The sequence below is a fragment of the Rhinoraja longicauda genome, chromosome 23, assembly GCF_053455715.1.
Source record: "Rhinoraja longicauda isolate Sanriku21f chromosome 23, sRhiLon1.1, whole genome shotgun sequence".
NCBI lineage: Eukaryota > Metazoa > Chordata > Chondrichthyes > Rajiformes > Arhynchobatidae > Rhinoraja > Rhinoraja longicauda.
This window is the reverse complement of record NC_135975.1, coordinates 17,026,415-17,045,545: the sequence shown is the minus strand read 5'-3', so window position 1 is coordinate 17,045,545 and position 19,131 is coordinate 17,026,415. Positions and strand designations below refer to the sequence as shown.

The 19,131-nt window shown below is 42.6% G+C and overlaps 1 protein-coding gene across 3 annotated transcripts in view; it reads left to right on the top strand.

Moving 5' to 3' along the window:
- Window positions 1–644: 644 nt before the first annotated feature.
- panx2 (pannexin 2) overlaps window positions 645–19,131 on the top strand; it is a 36,844-nt gene continuing 18,357 nt past the window's right edge. For all 3 annotated transcript variants that reach the window (XM_078419779.1, XM_078419778.1, XM_078419780.1), the window contains exons 1-2: window positions 645–1,054; window positions 1,423–1,750. In XM_078419779.1, the coding sequence (XP_078275905.1) occupies window positions 1,525–1,750 (226 nt within the window). In that variant the 5' untranslated portion in view covers window positions 645–1,054; window positions 1,423–1,524. The remainder of the gene's footprint in view (window positions 1,055–1,422; window positions 1,751–19,131) is intronic.

Sequence of the window (19,131 nt, the reverse complement as noted above, 5' to 3'; positions counted from 1 at the left end):
GTGGGGTGTTGAGACTTTATCAGCACTACCCACAGCTTCCTGAACTACTGCGGTGGTTGATGAGGAGGGATACACGTTTGTTTTTTGTCGAACCTAGAAAGCATGATGACAAAATGACACAAATTGTTGGAGTAGCTCAGCAGATCGGGCAGCATCTCTGGAGAACATGGGAGAGGTGACGTTTCAGGTCGTTGTCAAGTTTTATAAGAAGGTAACTGCAGATGCTGGTACAAATCGAAGGTTTTTATTCACAAAATGCTGGAGTAACTCAGCAGGTCAGGCAGCATCTCGGGAGAGAAGGAATGGGTGACGTTTCGGGTCGAGACCCTTCTTCAGTGTTTGGTGGTGTGTGATTTTGTTTTTAAAAGTCCTTTTTTTAAATATATATATATATAGCATCTGCAGTTTATTTCTGAACATAATCACATGAAAGAGATAAAGGGCACGTCATGACTCAGACATGTTGTGTTTCCTGGAGACCAATCTGATTGCGTCTCTCCCGCAAACGCGCTGCATCTGTGTTGAGCCGCCAGCCATGGAGATTGCCGGCGAAATCTCAGCCAGAGTGTGTGTGTGCGTGTAGCTGAGTTACTATCTGGTGTGAACACGGAGCAGGGTGGGCGGGCGGGCGCTGTGCACAGCTGCGCTGAGTGGCACTTTCACTGCAATTTCACTGCAATTTCACGTGTTTACCTCGCCACCCGCGATCAATGGGCAGCACCCCCTCCTCCCATAGAGCTGGCGATGGTGCTGAACCCTGGCTTTACTCTGCGGCAGCCTTGCCTCCACCACCACATCTCTCACCATTGCTCCGTCGACGTTTGCTCGAAGCAAAACCCTCCCTCCACTCATTCGAATAGTCTTTCTGAAAGTTGTCACATAGAAGGCGGAGATTGCACCACCGAGGGGGGGGAATAATCAGCGGTGCAGTGATGGATAACGAGGGCAATTGGTGAACTCCAACCGGTGGCAAAGGACCCGCTTATTTATCCCCCATCTCCTCGCTGAGATATTAGAAATCGCCGGTTTCCACCCAATTGATCTTTCCAACTGGGTGAGTGAAGGATATGTTCTATTGCTCTGTTTATTTAAAGTTCAATTATAATAAACGCGTAGTTAGTTTCGGGGATTTTTGGATAATGCAGTGGCTGTAAGGATTTTTCACACTTTTGCTTGTTCTTGCAATCGAGACGATAAAGGCTCGGTGTAATATGGTCAATGGGTGGGTGGGTGGGTGGGAAGGGAGGAGATGGTGTTCGACTTTAGCCCAGCGATCTGGGATGTGGCTTGGTGCAAGAACGATGTGTTGCGAGTTGGCGAATGCTTGGCTTTTATGTTCCTGCTGCTGCTGCATTGTGAGCGTGTGTGACAGACGACATGTATGACCAAAACATGATGCCTTTTGTTTTAATATGCCAACAGAAAGCGGTCTTTTTGGGGGATTTGAGTCGCTTTCCAGCAACAACAACAACAAAAAAACCAAAACCAAAATAAAACGGGAAGATCGAGCGCAGTCCGTGACGAATGCACAACATCATAGAGCACCACCCGGACATGGCTACTGCGCTGTTAGCTGGAGAAAAGCTCAGAGAGCTCATCCTGCCGGGGCAACAAGACGAGAAAGGCTCGCCCTTTGCAGCGTTCATGGTGCAGCTCAAGCTAGAACTCCCCTTCGACAGAGTAGTGTCAATCGGCACCGTCATTATCCCCATCGTCTTAGTCACTTTGGTATTTACTAAAAATTTTGCAGGTAAGACGACCGAGAAGGACATAACCCCAACCTTATTCATGACAATTATGTTAAACCGGTACCGGGGCGGCATTTCCCATTGCCATTCTGTGCATGATACAAGTTCTACTGAAGAGATTGCAGTTTTACACCCTGGGACATGCTATGCAATGCTATGCTCTGCTCTATCGCGCGTCTGTTCCTTTCAACTTTCATTGGGACTTTTTAAAATTGTTGACATCTGACCTTCAAAATGAGTGGGCAATTGCAGTGGCTCCACTTTAGCGTGTAGCTTTGTACGTAGACCACTGCATGATGCGTCCTGGACACACTATAAACCCTCCCTCCCTCCCACCCCAAAATACTAAACTAGTCGATCGAGATGGTCATTAGTAGGAAGCAACTGCAGATGTTCCAGCTAACTCAGCGGGACAGGCAGCATCAAGATGAGATTGTAATTCAGCGAGTTGTCACCATAATGCGGAAACGTACAACCCACCAAAATACTACTTAAACCGGGCTTTAATTCTATTCTGTATGATTTTCACTTTTTTTTTCAATCTAAAAAGATAACGTGTTCCTGATAACATTCCGAGATGCTGCCTGACCTGCTGAGTTACTCCAGCATTTTGTGAATAATTCTATTGGCCAAGCCTGACTTGACTTCAGAAAGAAGCGGCGGAAGGATTTTCTGTATTTTATTTCTGTGGTTAAATCTTGCATGAATGGTGTACTTCCGTACGATCGACATCATTTTTTTTATCGTCGTGTAATTGGCAACTGGTGTAAGACGTTGTAAAATAATAACTGGACATAGCAAAAACAGTACATTTGCCATTTGAGAAATTATACACGCGGCCGTTTATTTTTCAAACTTCCATCAGATATTTAACTGCAATTATTAAAAATTAACTCGCCTTCCATTAAAGCTTCAAATGCTCCCAATCTTCTGATCAATGAGTTGTGTTGGAAAATAAGCGTGCATGAATCAGCACTTACCACTAGTAACGTAACCTGCCTAAAACATTCCTTCAACTGTAATGCATCTAGGAAAGGAAACGAGATGCAACCAAACAGATTACAATAAATATTGAACATCTATGGCATAGAATAAACATTGGCATTTACAGTTTAATCTTTTAAAAAGACAAGAAAGAATAGTACAGTAATTAAAGATAATGCTTTAATTCTGTTTATTTATTTTTCAAATAATGTTTCAAAGTCAATTGTTAATTCACTGAACAAGAAAACGACCAAATATATAATAACTATCGAGTTATAAACACGTAAAGAAGGAAGAATGATTACCCATTGAATCACACACAGTAAGCAAAGGAGCTCCATTTTCTCCATAGATGGTGCCTGAGCCTTTGAGTTCCTTCAGCATGTTGTGTTTAGCTTTGGTTCACACATTAATGTTGTCTTGGAACACATTCCCAGCATTCTATTTAAAGGAGAGTATTTTGATAGTAATCTGTTTGACAGTGTTTTTACAATTGATGCTGGGTATTTTTACAATTTTTACAATTGATGATGATTTTAATAAAAAGCACTTTTTGCCCCAGAGGCAACAGTGGTTCCCTGTCTGCAGCAAAACTGATATTGAGAGGACATTGGTGAAGCAGCCAAACTTTTGTAACCACTCCTGCAGCCTTCATGGCAGACTGCATTTTACCAAATTAACTACATTTAGATGATAACTTGTCATTCAAGGATTTTAACTCACTAAACTTCAGTAAAGACAGCAGGCAACAGAATCACACACATAAGCATCATTCCCTCCCCCATAGAACATAGTTGTTCTAATTATGAACAATTAGATTTGTTCATAATTGGGAGGCAGCTCGACGTAGGTGCTCATGGGTATGGGTGACGTTTCGGGTCGAGACCCTTCTTCAGACTTCTTGAGATGAACGTCCAGTTTGTACTTTTGCCGTTCTTGTTGACATAAGCGTATGGGGCATCAAATGGCAAGCATTCTGTCATTCTTTCATGTCTACCCAGTTGTGGGGTCCTTCTACAGTTGTACCGGGCCCTGGTGAGATCGCACCTGGAGTACTGTGTGCAGTTTTGGTCTCCAAATTTGAGGAAGGATATTCTTGCTATGGAGGGCGTGCAGCGTAGGTTCACTAGATTAATTCCCGGAATGGCGGGACTGTCGTATGTTGAAAGGCTGGAGCGATTGGGCTTGTATACACTGGAATTTAGAAGGATGAGGGGGGATCTTATTGAAACATATAAGATAATTAGGGGATTGGACACATTAGAGGCAGATAACATGTTCCCAATGTTGGGGGAGTCCAGAACAAGGGGCCACAGTTTGAGAATAAGGGGTAGGCCATTTAGAACGGAGATGAGGAAGAACTTTTTCAGTCAGAGGGTGGTGAAGGTGTGGAATTCTCTGCCTCAGAAGGCAGTGGAGGCCAGTTCGTTGGATGCTTTCAAGAGAGAGCTGGATAGAGCTCTTAAGGATAGCGGAGTGAGGGGGTATGGGGAGAAGGCAGGAACGGGGTACTGATTGATAGTGATCAGCCATGATCGCATTGAATGGCGGTGCTGGCTCGAAGGGCTGAATGGCCTACTCCTGCACCTATTGTCTATTGTCTATTGTCTAAAAGCACTACAATGTCAAGCGAGTTAAGAGTGTTTTAATGTCGTATGTTCCAGATAGAACAATGAAATTCTTATTTGCAGCAGCACAACAGAATAGGTAAACATAGTATACTGTAAACAATATCATAAACGAGCGAGAAAAAAGAAGTTAAGTGTGTGTGTAGATATACACATACTCACACATACACATATGTAGAGAGATATATATATAATGTCTTTTTTCATCTGCAGTCACTGGTTCTAAATGTGCTTCAATGTACAATTTGGAAACCCTACCAAATCTGGAGCATGGCAGAGTATCCCATAGGCTCTTGACTTGATGAGTTGGGTGTTTTGGGATTTACCTGGTAATCCCTTTATCCTGGACCTCCATAGAAATCTGTACAGTGATCTTAATAGAAACATAGAAAATAGGCACTGGAGTAGGCCATCCGGTCCTTCGAGCCAGCACCGCCATTCAATATGTTCATGGATGATCATCCAAAATCAGTACCCTGTTCCTTCTTTTTCCCCATATCCCCTGACTTTGTTAGCCCTAAGAGCTAAATCTAACTGTTTCTTGAAAACGTCCAGCGAATCGGCCTCCACTGCCTTCTAAGGCAGAGAATTCCACAGATTCACAACTCTGGGTGAAAAGGTTTTTCCTCATCTCAGTCCTAAATGGCCCACCCCTTATTCTTAAAGTGTGACCCCTGGTTCTGGACTTCCCCAATATAGGGAACATTTTTCCTGCATCTAGGCTGTCCTGCCCCTTAAGAATTTTATGTTTCTATAACATCCTCCCTCATCCTTCTAAACTCCAGTGAATACAATCTCAGTCGACCCACTCTTTCATCATATATCAGTCCCGGTATCCCGGGAATTAACCTGGTGAACCTACACTGCACTCCCTCAATAGCAAGAATGTCCTTCCTCAAATTAGGAGACCAAAACTACACACAATACTCCAGCTGCGGTCTCACCAGGGCCCTGTACAACTGCAGTAGGACCTCCTTGCTGCTAAACTCAAATCCTCTCGCAATGAAGGCCAACATGCCATTAGCTTTCTTCACTGCCTGCTGTACCTGCATGCTTACTTTCAGTGGCTAATGTACAAGCACACCCAGGTCTCGTTGCACCTCCCCTTTTCCTAATCTGACACCATTCAGATAATAATCTGCCTTCCTGTTCTTGCCACCTCACATTTATCCACATTATACTGCATCTGCCATGCATCTGTCCACTCACCCAACCTGTCCGTCACCCTGCAGCCTCAGGGCATCCTCCTTGCAGCACACACTGCCACCCAGCTTTGTGTCATCTGCAAACTTGGAGATGTTACATTTGATTGCCTCATCTAAATCATTAATATATACAGTAAATAACTGGGTTCCCAGCACTGAGCCTTGCGGCACCCCACTAGTCACTGCCTACCATTTTGAAAAGGACCTGTTAATTCCTACTGTTTGCTTCCTGTCTGCCGACCAGTTCTCTATCCATGTCAATACCCTACCCCCAATACCTTGTCCTCTGATTCTTTACACTATGTGGGCAAAATTATCATAGTATTATATCACACGATGATACTTATGTTGGCCCCAGTGCTAATGGATGTCTGGGTCTGACAGCGCTATGCCAAAGAGATAAGCAATCTCTTGATGTTAGTTGGATGACTATGGTGATGTGGCACCCGTTGTCCAGCATCATGTCCATGTTAGTTACATGGGCATCATGTGGAGGTTCTGATTGTGACTGCCTTTAAATTTTTGGAAAGTTTTGTTGTATTTATTAACTCCACCTCCTCCCATCTTCCCTATTTCTATTGACACCCCAGACTTAAGTGGAATTGTGCAATGAATCATACGGATATCATTCCAATTGATATTTAGCCCTTTGTTCTCAACTTGGATGCGTACATGGCAGAGGTTGATCCTTGTCTTGGTTAAATTGGATCCACAATGATCGGTAGCGCAGTAGCTATTCAGCCTGGTGAGTGCATGTACTGGGGAATATACCCAACTTGCATGAAGACCCAACTCATTGGCATAGATAAAGCAACCTGCATTGGGGTAGATTGATTGATCATTCATATAGATGTTAACAAGCAGAGGAGCAAGTACACTTCCTAGGAGGATCCTATCCCATGGAACACATCAGCAGCAACATTTTGCTCCAAGTTTGATGGAGAAGGCACTGTTTTTGATCAGTGCTTGTTTAAATCATGAAGGTACACCTTCCAATACTGTAATGAAGTTATTGATGGTCTTTGTCCTGCTGGTGGCATGAATGCCTTGTTAATTTCTGTTTGTGCTTGGGCTTGAGTCTTGCAGTACTTTTTTCCCTTCTTCAGATGCCTGATGGCGCTGATTAGTGAAAACAGATCAGAGATTAATCTTTAGTTTAGAGTTGCATCTGTTAGATCTGACAATTGATGAGACTTGAATTAAGTGATATATATGCTCCAAAACATAAATGAGATGTATTTATTGGCTAAAATTACAGAGACTATTGGTGGGAAACTTTAGATTTTAGTTGTACTATTACATAATTCATTGAATCGATTATTATACAAAATACAAGAATGTTCTATAATTATGCAAATACTGTAAATTGTCAGCATTTATTTGTGAACCTGCCCCCTTAAACAGCATTTTGAATGCAATTGATTACATTTCTCAACATTGAACTGACATGCTGACTTTTGTAAAAATCCAGTGCATCTTATCAGCAACAATACACTGTCACCCATTGCGTTTGAACAATGTGTATTCCTCAATGTGCAATGGTTATTAATGCATTGAAGATATTGAGCTGTTGAGTCTAATAAACATATTTTCCATTGATCCAGATGCGTAAATGTTTTCAGAATAGTATCCGTATCAGGCTAACTTTATTGAAGTAAATGGAAAAATCTGGATCATAAAGGCCAAGACCAAATGAAAATTATGAAGAACAATACTGAATCCAAGAAATCATTTGGGAAACTGAGAAAGAGTTTTTGAGTAGCTTGAACATTTTCTACTAGTGAAAGGGAGGTATTATGCTGGCCCGAAAGGTTTAATAACATTAACAAACTTACAGAAAATTTATGTTCGCTCATCAACTCAACCAGAAGAGATCCTGACTGGAGAAAAAAATTGACCGCAGTTGAGGAGAGGGTGAATTACTAAGTCTCAACACCTCGGAATGGATCGGAGAGCACGAGGAGGAAACGGCTTAACTTATGCTGGTAAGTGGCTATCAAAAGCATGTGCCTCTTTTTAGATGAGTATATTAATTTTACCATTCAGAATTTTTATCAAATGCACACATCAACTTTTGTTTGATGTAGCTGAGTCGTACTACTAGCTGTAGAACGTTTCTAATGACGAGAGGTGCTACCTTTGTTGCTTCCACAGGTGAGATGAGTCATTTGGATGGTGTAACGTTTACCATGTGCAGCACTCCAAAAAATGAACACCTTCAGAAGCACCTGTACTACAAGCACTAGCACATATACTGTGGTACATACATGGATATGAATGAATGCAGAACATTCATGTGAGTGCTTAACTGGTACAAGAATATAACAATATTTTTGGAAGAAGACTGCATTCATTTCACATGGAGATCAATATGTACAAGATGTTGTTGGACACTTATAACATCACAGGCTGCATTACTGAGTGCAGATAGTGCTGGACTCCAGAGTGCTACAATCTGGTATACTTCCATTAATTAATGTTATGGCTAGAATATAAACTTCGGCAGCAGCCTAGGTTGTAAACGCTAAATGTATTGAACCTATTTGGACTCTGGATATAATTATCAGTTTTATCTGCAGTCACTTTGTGAAACTGAGAGAGGAATTGCAGCCCAGTGATGCATCAAAATATGGAACATCACGGAAAAAACATCATTACATCCTAGTAATTTAAACATAATATTCCTGCAAGAGCCATTTTAAATCTTTGATGAAACAGATGAAACCTTTCGTTCCCTGATGTGGAGAGATACAAAATGTTGCTTGCCTTCTTCACCATCTCTGCACACAATATTCCATTTATTATGGTGTCAGAAAAAAATGGCCACACAGTTCCTCAAGGACATGTCTACAGTTTAAAACACAGCTGTATTTTCATTGTAATTTTAATAAATAAACATGTTTGCATCATTCTGTCATTGTCCCAATTATTGAATGGAAATTGGTTTATAGATAGATCGTAAGACATATTTCCCACTTTCCACTTTGCTCCCTTCCTTATTGCACTCATTTATAATATGATGATGAATGTGTGCATACGGGATCTGTGTCAGGAAATATTACTTATATTGCTTGTTTTCATAATCTCTGTCTGAATTCATTTTATAATGCTCAAGCAATAAGAAAGTTATTTGGTTGGATAGGTGTATTGGATTATGTTACTCACATTGCAGTCATGTTGGGGATCAGTTAGAAATAGGGCAAACATTGGTTGGTGGGGTCGGTGACGAATTTCTGATAGCAAATTATAGGTGGTGCTGCCTTACAATGCTTACAGCACCAGAGACCCGGGTTCGATCCTGACTACAGGTGCTGTCTGTGCAGAGTTTGTACGTTATCCCTGTGACCGCGTGGGTTTTCTCCTGCACTCCAAAGATGTGGAAGTTTGTAGGTTAATTGGCTTGGTATAAATGTAAATTGTCTGTGTAGGACAGTGTTAAAAGTGTGGGGATCACTGGTCGTCGCGGACTCGGTGGGCCAAAGGGCCTGTTTTCGCGCTGTATCTCTAAACTAAACCCCAACATGCTGCTGAAATTCACTGGGCAAGTGCTCATCCTATTTGGCTGTCTGTACTATATTTGGCTTGGTTGACCGTATTAAAATATTCAACAAAGGCCATGCAAGCAATGTAGAATCACTTTCCACATTGTTTACATGAACATGGTTTTGTCAATCCTTAATCCTGCCGAGGATTAATTTGTTGACAAAGATGGCAAACAGATTACAGTAGCAGTGTTGAAAATGAATGTTGAATGGAGATATTTTTCCACTTATCTGTTTTCAGCTGTTGGTGGGGTTAGGGGTTTGCTGAGGGAGATAGCTACAAAGAGTAATACTGAAGGGGTTTTAGTACTTTGCCTTTCAAGGGGCCTCAACTTCAGATTGTTGGGGTCAGTGGCATTGATTCCTTAGATGGAGGGATGTTGTGGTAAAATGGCTTTACTGCTGACTCTGCTAATGGAGTTGGCGGAAAGATTGATGTGACAGCAGTTTGGAATGAGGGAGAAAATGCAGCTACTGGTAGTGAGAGCATGGAAGAACATTTATCACAAGAACCCTTCACCACAGGGAAATGTATCTCAAATTAAAGGGACCAAATGTCTGGCAGCCTTCCGTTCCATCAGGCTGAAGCTAATTCTAGGAATAAGTAGGATCTGAGGTTGCACAGCTCAGCTGACATTTGTAAAGATGATGTGACCATGAATATTCTGAAGCTCATCTATGAACTACTAGAGATTACATGTCCGCTGACAACAGACCATGTCAGTTTGCAGTGCACTGCTGCTTAGAATATGGTTCACAAGCCATTGACATTTGGAGGATGCCAAGCAAGAAAGACTACTTTGTGGAAAGATACAGTATGGAAACGGGCCTTTCAGTCCATCGGGTCCTTGCTGATAATCGATCACCCATTCACATGTGTTCTATGTTATCCCACTTTCACATTAATTCCCCATACGCCAGGGTTAATTTACAGAGGCTAATTGATCTACAAACTCACATGTCTTTGGAATGTGGGAGGAAACCGGAACACCCAGAGGAAACCAAAACAGTCATAGGGGAAATATGTAAACTCCACACAGACAGCCCATCAGGAGTGAAGCTACGTCTCTGGTGATATGGAAGCAGCAGTTCTGCCAGCTGTGCCACTGTGTTGCCCCGCTTTGACCTGCATTTTCCATAGGACGATCCCAGCATCTTCATCAACTGGATTTCGATCCTCTGAATGTACAACTGGTTTGTAACCAACGATGATGTTGCTCAACACCCGAGGCTCCTCAGAATTATCCCTGTGACTTTGCTCTCCATTAGTTTTCAATTCATCATCCCTCTCACCCAGCTTGGATATTGGGCAATATTGGATATTGGGATATGGTGTCAAGTAAAAGCCCTTGGCCTTTCCCGTTGTGAATCCAAGCAAAACTCATTGTCATAATACAAAAACATTGGCATACCTCAACCACGGTTTTGAATGAGCCGCACGCTGCCCACACTGCCCATCTGGCAGAGCTCACATCCAGGAAGATATAAAAGAACAGGGAAAGAAAAGAACCAGGATTGCTGCCACCTGCAGTGGTTCTATAGTTGTGAATCAAGTATCAGTAAGGGAATCAAGGGATATGGGAAAAAAGCCGGAACGGGGTCTGAAGAAGGGTCTCGACCCGAAACGTCACCCATTCCTTCTTTCCAGAGATGCTGCCTGTCCTGCTGAGTTACTCCAGCATTTTGTGTCTACCTTCAATTTAAACCAGCATCTGCAGTTCTTTCCTACTGATTTTGGATGATCAGCCATGATCATATTGAATGGCGGTGCTGGCTCGAAGGGACGAATGGCCTACTCCTGCACCTATTATCTTTGTTTCTTTGAATTAGCATGAATTGTTGCATTGAATCAGACTCCCTTCATCTTTCAAATGCACCAACCTTCCGCTCTCAGTCCTAATCCTTGTACTGACATAACGAAATAAACAAGGAATATCAATGTCATTGCAAATAAACTTCTGGAGAACATTAATTCATTATCTTTTAGATCAAAGCTAAAACGAGTCTCTGAAGGCTCTTTCCATGGGCACGTCTTTTCTGCTGCTTCAATGGGAGAGGCAGCAGGGTGAGTGGCCTTGAGGAGGAAGGGAGGAAACCGGGGGGCGAGGGGGGGGGGCAGGAGCAAGGGGCACAGGAGATGGAGCAGCTGCTGAGAGAAGTTCACTATCAAGTGCCCCCATGAGACAGGGAGTGGCAGAGGGAGGTTGGTCAGTGCTGGGACCACAGGCGGTGCAGAACCAAACACCAAGGCTAAAGGATCTTCCCATCACTCCTCAATTCATGTCACTGAGTTTCTTGAGGCACTGCATCTAGGTCTGAGGTACAATATTCTCAGCAACCCACTGGAGAGAGAAGCGTGATGAAACATGGAACTGCAGATGCTGGTTTAGAAAACAAAGGACGCAAAGTGCTGGAGTAACTCAGCAGGTCAGGCAGCATCCCAGGAGAACATGGATAGGTAATGTTTCAGGTCAGGATACTTCCTCAGATCCATGAAGATAACAAACATATGCCTCATTGCCCCTCTGCTGGGACCTGGCATGGAACTGATGGGATTAATGGCTGCCTTCTGTGCTATAGAGAATCGATAATTGTATATCCAAAGGGAAACATTTACTGAGTTACTCCAGCATTTTGTGTCTTTCCTTGGTAAAGCAGCATCTGCAGTGCCTCGTTTCTACTAGTTAATTCTATTAACAGTGTTCCTGTGTTCACACACTTGCATTGGCTTCCAATTCCCAAACACCTCCATTTATTAAATTTGCTGCTCATGTTCATATCTAATCCATGGCCAGTCCCTTCCTACCTCTGTAACCTTCTCTGGCCTTACAACTTATAAAACTCTGAATTTGGTCATTCATCCCTCCCACCTACTATTCTTGGTTATCCCTTCTGTTGCCTCAACTCTGCGATTCTCCACCTCTCTACTCATCCCATTTGTTTAAGGTCATCATTAACTTCTGTTGACGTGTCCATATTCTTGCCTCTCTCTTTGTCTTATTTGTATTTAATTTCCCTTCTTTTGAGCATCTGGGGATATTTTGCAATGTAACAAGTGTGACAGAAAAAAACCCAATTTTTTTGGTCACTTACTTTCTGCTGCTAATGAGAATCATGGAAGTCAAAGGTTGAGCAGTGTTTGTAAAGATTGTAAGTCTGAAATAAAAACAGAAAATGCACTCAGTAGGTCAGGCACTACCTGTGGACAGAGAAACAAAGTTAACACTTCAGGTCTTCATTAGTTCACAGTTAATCCATTGGGTTGACAATTAAAGCAACTTTTGGTTATTGCACTTGGTTCAGCAAACTTCCAAATATTTTGAACAGTGTAGAAATAAGTAACTGCAGATGCTGGTTTACACAAAAGGACACAAAGCGCCAGAGTAAATCAATGGGACAGGCGGCTTCTCAGGAAAACATGGATTGGTGATGTTTAGGGTCAGGACCAGTCTTCAGTCCTGAACCAAAATGTCACCAATCCATGTTCAACAGAGATGCTGCCTGTCCCGCTGAGTTACTCCAGCATTTTGTGTCCTTTTGTACAGTGGTTTTGCTTGTCTTTGCCCCATGCCCCATATTGCCCCATGCCCCATATGCCCCATATTGCCCCATGCCCCATATGCCCCATGATGCCACCACAGAGAGGAAACTCTCCATCCTTGTCACTGAAGCTGTGGAAAAGCAACTGCACTTTTGTCAGGAAAGCGCGAACCACAGCAGGGGAGGGAACTAATGTAAAGTGGCACAGCTGACACCCATAAACTGGAGGCCAAGGAGAGGAGTGTAATAAACAGCATAAACTTGACATGAACCTTAGATACTCTGAATGAATTGGACTGTATTCAGAATGAAGCATAAAGTACGCCAGCAAGGTCATTACTGGAGGCATCAAACAATGCAATGGGCTTGGCAATGTCAGTTGTTTCAGTAGTGAAGGGGGGGATGTAGGTAAGTTATGCTTTGAAGTTCTGGTTCATTCCTTTTGTTCTAACATAATGGAGAGTTGGAAACTTATTTTTGTCAAATGGCTTTCTTCTGTCCTGTTACAATTTTCTGATTCTCTACTTTTAAGTGACCATTTTTACAGATCTGAAACTGTTATTACTTGTTCTTTTATCTAAGAACTAAAATAGGTGCGTAAAATCCATTTTGGACTAATTAATACTTAATGTTTGTCCGGATGAGATGTTTCTGTAAAGGGAAAAGTATACAAGTGTAAAAACTTTAATGCTGGAAATCTTCCTGGGCTGATTTGCCCCTTATGACAATCTGCAGTTAAATCTTAGATGTTAACAGAGAAAATGATGCCAAAGCCAATGTGTTTCATTGACTGCTTCATCTCAACTCTCAATTTAGACGAAGGAATTAAATGTAACATCTCCAAGTTTGCGGATGACACAAAGCTGGGTGGCAGTGTGATCTGCGAGGAGGATGCTATAAGGCTGCAGGGTGACTTGGATAGGTTGGGTGAGTAGGCAGATGCATGGCAGATGCAGTAGAATGTGGATAAATGTGAGGTTATCCACTTTGGTGGCAAGAACAGGAAGGCAGATTATTATCTGAATGGTGTCGGATTAGGAAAAGGGGAGGTGCAACAAGACCTGGGTGTGCTTGTACATCAGTCATTGAAAGTAAGCTTGCAGGTACAACAGGCATTGAAGAAAGCTAATGGCATGTTGGCCTTCATTGCGAGAGGATTTGAGTTTAGGAGCAAGGAGGTCCTACTGCAGTTGTACAGGGCCCTGGTGAGACCACACCTGGAGTATTGTGTGCAATTTTGGTCTCCTAATTTGAGGAAGGACATTATTGCTATGGAGGGAGTGCAGCGTAGGTTCACCAGGTTAATTCCTGGGATGGCGGGACTGACATATGATGAGAAAATGGTTCAACTGGGCTTGTGTTCACTGGAGTTTGGAAGGTTGAGAGGTGATCTTATAGAAACATAGAAAATTCTTAAAAGATTGGACAGGCTCGATGTAGGAAAAATGTTCCCGATGTTGGGGGAGTCCAGAACCAGGGGTCACACATTAAGAATAAGGGGTCGGCCATTTTGGGCTGAGGTGAGGAATATCCTCTTCACCAAGAGAGTTGTGAATCTGTGCAATTCTCTGCCTTTGAAGGCAGTGGAGGCCAATTCACTGGATGTTTTCAAGAGAGAGTTAGATTTAGCTCTTAGGGCTAAAGGAATCAAGGGATATGGGGAAAAAGCAGGAACAGGGTACTGATTTTAGATGATCAGCCATGATCATATTGAACGGCAGTGCTGGCTCAAAGGGCCGAATGGCCTACTCCCACCTATTTTTCTATGTTTCTATGCTTCTATGTCTAACTCGTTGAGATGTTGCTGCAGGGAACGTTTTTGACAAGGAAGTCAAGCGGTGCCTTGCTTTGTCAGATTAATCTGACAGGATAAGCGCAGTGTCCTTGAGACCCAGACACAAGGCATTCCACACAGGTATCCCTGCCTATCCATCATTTTTAAGGCATTTTCCTACTGAAAGTATTTACTATATGCTGATTGATCCTGAACTACTATCTACCTCCTTGGTGACCCTCGGACTATCCTTGATCGGACTTTGATGGCTTTACCTTGCACTAAATGTTACCCCCCCTCCCCTTCCTCCCCCCCCCCCCCCCCCCCCACCCATACTACAATCAGTCTGAAGAAGAATCACGACCCAAAATGTTGCTTATCCATGTTCTCCTGAGATGCCACCTGACCCACTGAATACCTCCAACACTTGGACAGTTTGCGTCAGTGTTCCCTGGAGCAAAGAAGGTTGAGAGGTGGATGATAGGGATATAGAAAAATTACAAGGGTCATAAACAGGGTAGAAGGCCAAAGTATTTTGCCCATGATAGGGGTGTCAAAAATTAAAGGGCATAGGTTCAAGTTGAGAGGGAGAAGTTTAAAGGAGATTTGAGGGGTACATTTTTCACACCGTGTAATTGATGCCTGGAATAAGCTGACGAAGGAGGTGGTGAAAAACATATAATGGGCATCTGGGCAGGTACTTGGAAGAACAGGGGTGAGAGGGATATGAAATTAATACAAGCAAGTGGGATTAGTAAAGTTGGGCATGATGGTCGGTGTAGACACAATGGGCTGAAGGGGCTGTTCCAATGCTGTACAACTGTGTGACTCTACCTTCATTTATCTGCCTTTTTCCTACATCCCTAAATGCCTAATTCAGTGCCTAATTGGAAATCTCATTGTGTGAAGTTTGAGAGAGCAAAATTCTAAGGAATAGGTCGACCATGATTCAGGACAATGTAGGAAAATAACTGCAGATGCTGGTTCAAATTGAAGGTAGACACAAAATGCTGGAGTAACTCAGCAGGTCAGGCAGCATCTCAGGAGAGAAGGAATGGTGATGTTTCAGGTCGAGACCAGTCTGAAGAAAGGTCTCGACCTGAAACGTCACCCATTCCTTCTCTCCTGAGATGCTGCCTGACCTGCTGAGTTACTCCAGCATTTTGTGTCTACCTATGATTAAGGACAGAATACATATGTTCGCCGAGTGTAATATTTCTGTTCAAATACATCATAAATTAAAAAGAAACATTCATGCAGTGTATAATTGTAATATTATTCTTGCTATTACTCACAGCTAGAGGATCTTTAGTGGTGGGGGAATATGCTTATTGCCCCACTGCAAATCACCACCTCAGGTCATGTATGAATGTCACCTGTACTACAGGTCAATGACAAATAAGAGTTAACTAAGTGAAAGTAACAGCACTTTCGCTGAGTAAGTACTATCACAGGCGTCGGCAAAGAACCTCAAAGGAATTGAGTCAACATTGGATCACAAAGCTAAATTGATCATGAGGGATAAGAGCCTGCTTATGGGAGTGTCAAGTGCAACTGTGTGCAACGCTCCTGTATGGTTTTTCCATTTGCAATTAGATATAAATCAGTTGCCTGCCGGCTCCCCCCCCCCCCCCCCCCCCCCCCCCCCAGAGTGCACCATCTGCATTACCTCTTATCATGGTTGCAAACTCTGTGCTTGTCACAGTCGTCTCTTGGGTTGATGTCACCATCCACTCCAATTTACAACAATATTGTAGATCTGTAGACACAAAATGCTGGAGTAACTCAGTGGGTCATGCAGCATCTCTGGAGAAAAGGAGCAGGTGACGTTTCGGGTCATAACCTTTCTTCAGGCTGAAAGATCGAGGTGGTGCGAGGGGAACTGGAGGCGAGGAAAAAAAATCAAAGCCTCTCAGTTCCCTCACCCTCCATTCCCCCCCCCCCCCCCCCCACCCCACCTCTATCTTTCAGTCTGAAAAAGGATTCTGACCCAAAACATCACCTATTCCTTTTCTCCAGCGATGCTACCTCACCCGCTGAGTTACTCCAGAATTTTGTGTCTGTCTTCAGTATAAACCACCAACTGCAGTTCCTTCCTACAACAATATTGTTACTGACTGGAATATGTACAAATGCTGGAAACGTGAATGGAAAACTGAAATTATTAGAAAAACTCAGCAGGTCAGGCAGCATCTGTGGAAAGTGAAATGGAGTTAATGTTTCAGTCTAAAGATCCTTCATTACATTACGGAACTGGAAATGTGAGAAAACAAGTTAGTGTTAAGTTGTGGAGAGGGAGGGAAGGGATGAATATTACAAAAGGGATTATTACTGATGGAGTAAGGCCTCACTTGTCAAGGTGATATGCTGTTTATAAAGCTGTCTGGTTGGGAGATTAATAAGGAAAGTTGGAGAATAAAAGTCAAGGGGCATGTAAATGCTGTGAATTGCAGGGCAGAACCTTTGCAGGCAATTAACATTTGCAAAGGAAATAGGTGGAAAAGACATTTGGATAGATACATGGTGGGAAAGGTTTAGTGGGATATGTACCTAACGCTGCCAGGTCAGACAAGTGTAGCTGGGGCATCTTGGTCGGCATGGACAAGTTGGGTCGAATAGCCTGTTCCCATGCTGTAGGATTCTATGTGGCCATGGAAACATTAGTTCTAGTTCATTGTTTTTTATTGCAACTGTGTTGGAAGTGGGGCCTGATTCAGAGTGGTCAAATGATTCATGGTCTTGCTTGTCAATGATGTGCAAGGGCTTTTGCTCAAAAGCTTTTCTTTGATTTATTCCTTCTCAAATGTGGCTGTAGTTGGAATACCAGCTTTATTGCTGGTCCTTCATTACCTATGAGAAGGTACTGGTGAACTGGTTAAAGGAACATCCGTGGTCTGTATAGGGAAGACGTTCTCATTTTACTCATCTCATTTGTCCTCGTGTACTCATCTCATTTCTCATGTTCTCATTTGTTTGATTATAGCTCAGCCAAAGCTGTGATGGGGCCTGGCTTATGATGGACCCTGAGGGATCACAACTGGGCAGCACACAACAGGCATTATTTGGCAAACTGACCTTTATCTAAAAAAAAAAGCTGAATGTCGACTTGCTTTCCACAACAGTGCTTTTGAGGCGCCTTGCCTTTTCCTTTACCATGGTTTCCCTCTACCACAGTGACAGGGTTCTCAACCATGCCTGTACCACCTCCTGCTTATCTTCTCTCACCCTCCCTCTCCTTCCATCCCGAGTAAGCATATGGTGCCGGTTGTCCACACCGCTCACCACTGACCCCCATATTCAGTGGATCCTCCTCATCCTGCGTGGGGGGGGGGGCATCGTGAGGGTGTGGAAGAGGGAGAACAAAGGAATGCACAGTGTGGGGGAATGGCCGGGGGCGAGAACAAAGGAGGACTTGACGCGGTATACTTTGTAACTTTGTAAGCACCCTTTACATGGCAACTATTTGCATACTTTGGGTATGAAAGCAAAAAAATTGACTGTGACTTGGCACATGTGACAATAAAGTATTCTATTCATTTCAATTCAATAATTCTCTCCACCTTCAACATGGTGCCACCACTATTCATGTCCTTTTGAATCTGAAGAGACCGTAACCTTCACGATTCCCTAGTTCACTTTTCCATTTCCCCCAAGTTTTCCTCCCCTTCTGTCTGCAACTTCTACATTATCTAGGTAGACTAAATTTGCTGTGCATCCTCCACTAATTGTGTCCATCATTCGTAGATATGAAGATTGGGGATGGGAGCTTCCTCCTACAACTAAAACCATAGCATTTCCCCAAAAGGTAGTCTTAGAGACATGCAGCACAACCCATGATCCCCCTTTAGATCGCCTCGTTCACGCTGACTATCAATCTACACTTATCCCATTTGCCAGCATTTGGTCCACAGCCTTCTATTGCACAATTCAACTGTTCATCCAGATACATATTAAATGTGAAAATAATTTCCATTATACCCTCAGCCAATGCATTCCAGAGTCCGTAAACTGCTTTTTGTTCTGCAAAACCAATAGCAGAATTCATAAAACAATCCTCATTTATAGCAGTTAACCATCTTCCAGCAGTTTGAGATCTTAATTAAACTTGCAAATTTCATGCAACATTATATTGAAGAAAATTTATTTTAACAGGATGTCAATAATTTAAAGAAGCCTTTCCCTCCTCTTCAAAGGAAAATTTGGCTCTTGTGTCCAATGAGAAGCACCTGGATCAAATTAAACAGACTCTAATTAAAATTAGACTCTAAAAGTTGGGGAAAAGATTGTTATGTTTTAACTTCTTTGCAAATAACCTGTTAAAGATTACTGAAGCATGATCCCAGTTTTCAAAGAAAGGCCTAAGTATTTAAGACCAGTAAATCTAACATTCAATATTGTAATTTTTTTTAAAGAATATTCAATGAAACATTATAAGTATTCATCTCAAATTATGGAGCTGAACAGTTTATTAAATAATAGGTCATGCCTCACAGGTCTATTGGATTTCTTTGAGATGTAACACAGAAGCAGGCCAAGGCACTGCCATCTCTTAGAAGTGCACATAATTTTAGAAACAATCACTGATCAATTGGCAAAACAGCTCACTCAATGGCCTACTCCTGCACCTATTGTCTATTGTCTATTGTCTATTGGCTGCAACTTAACTTCCATGTCCTTTATCAAAAAGCCCTTCATGGAGTTTTACATCAA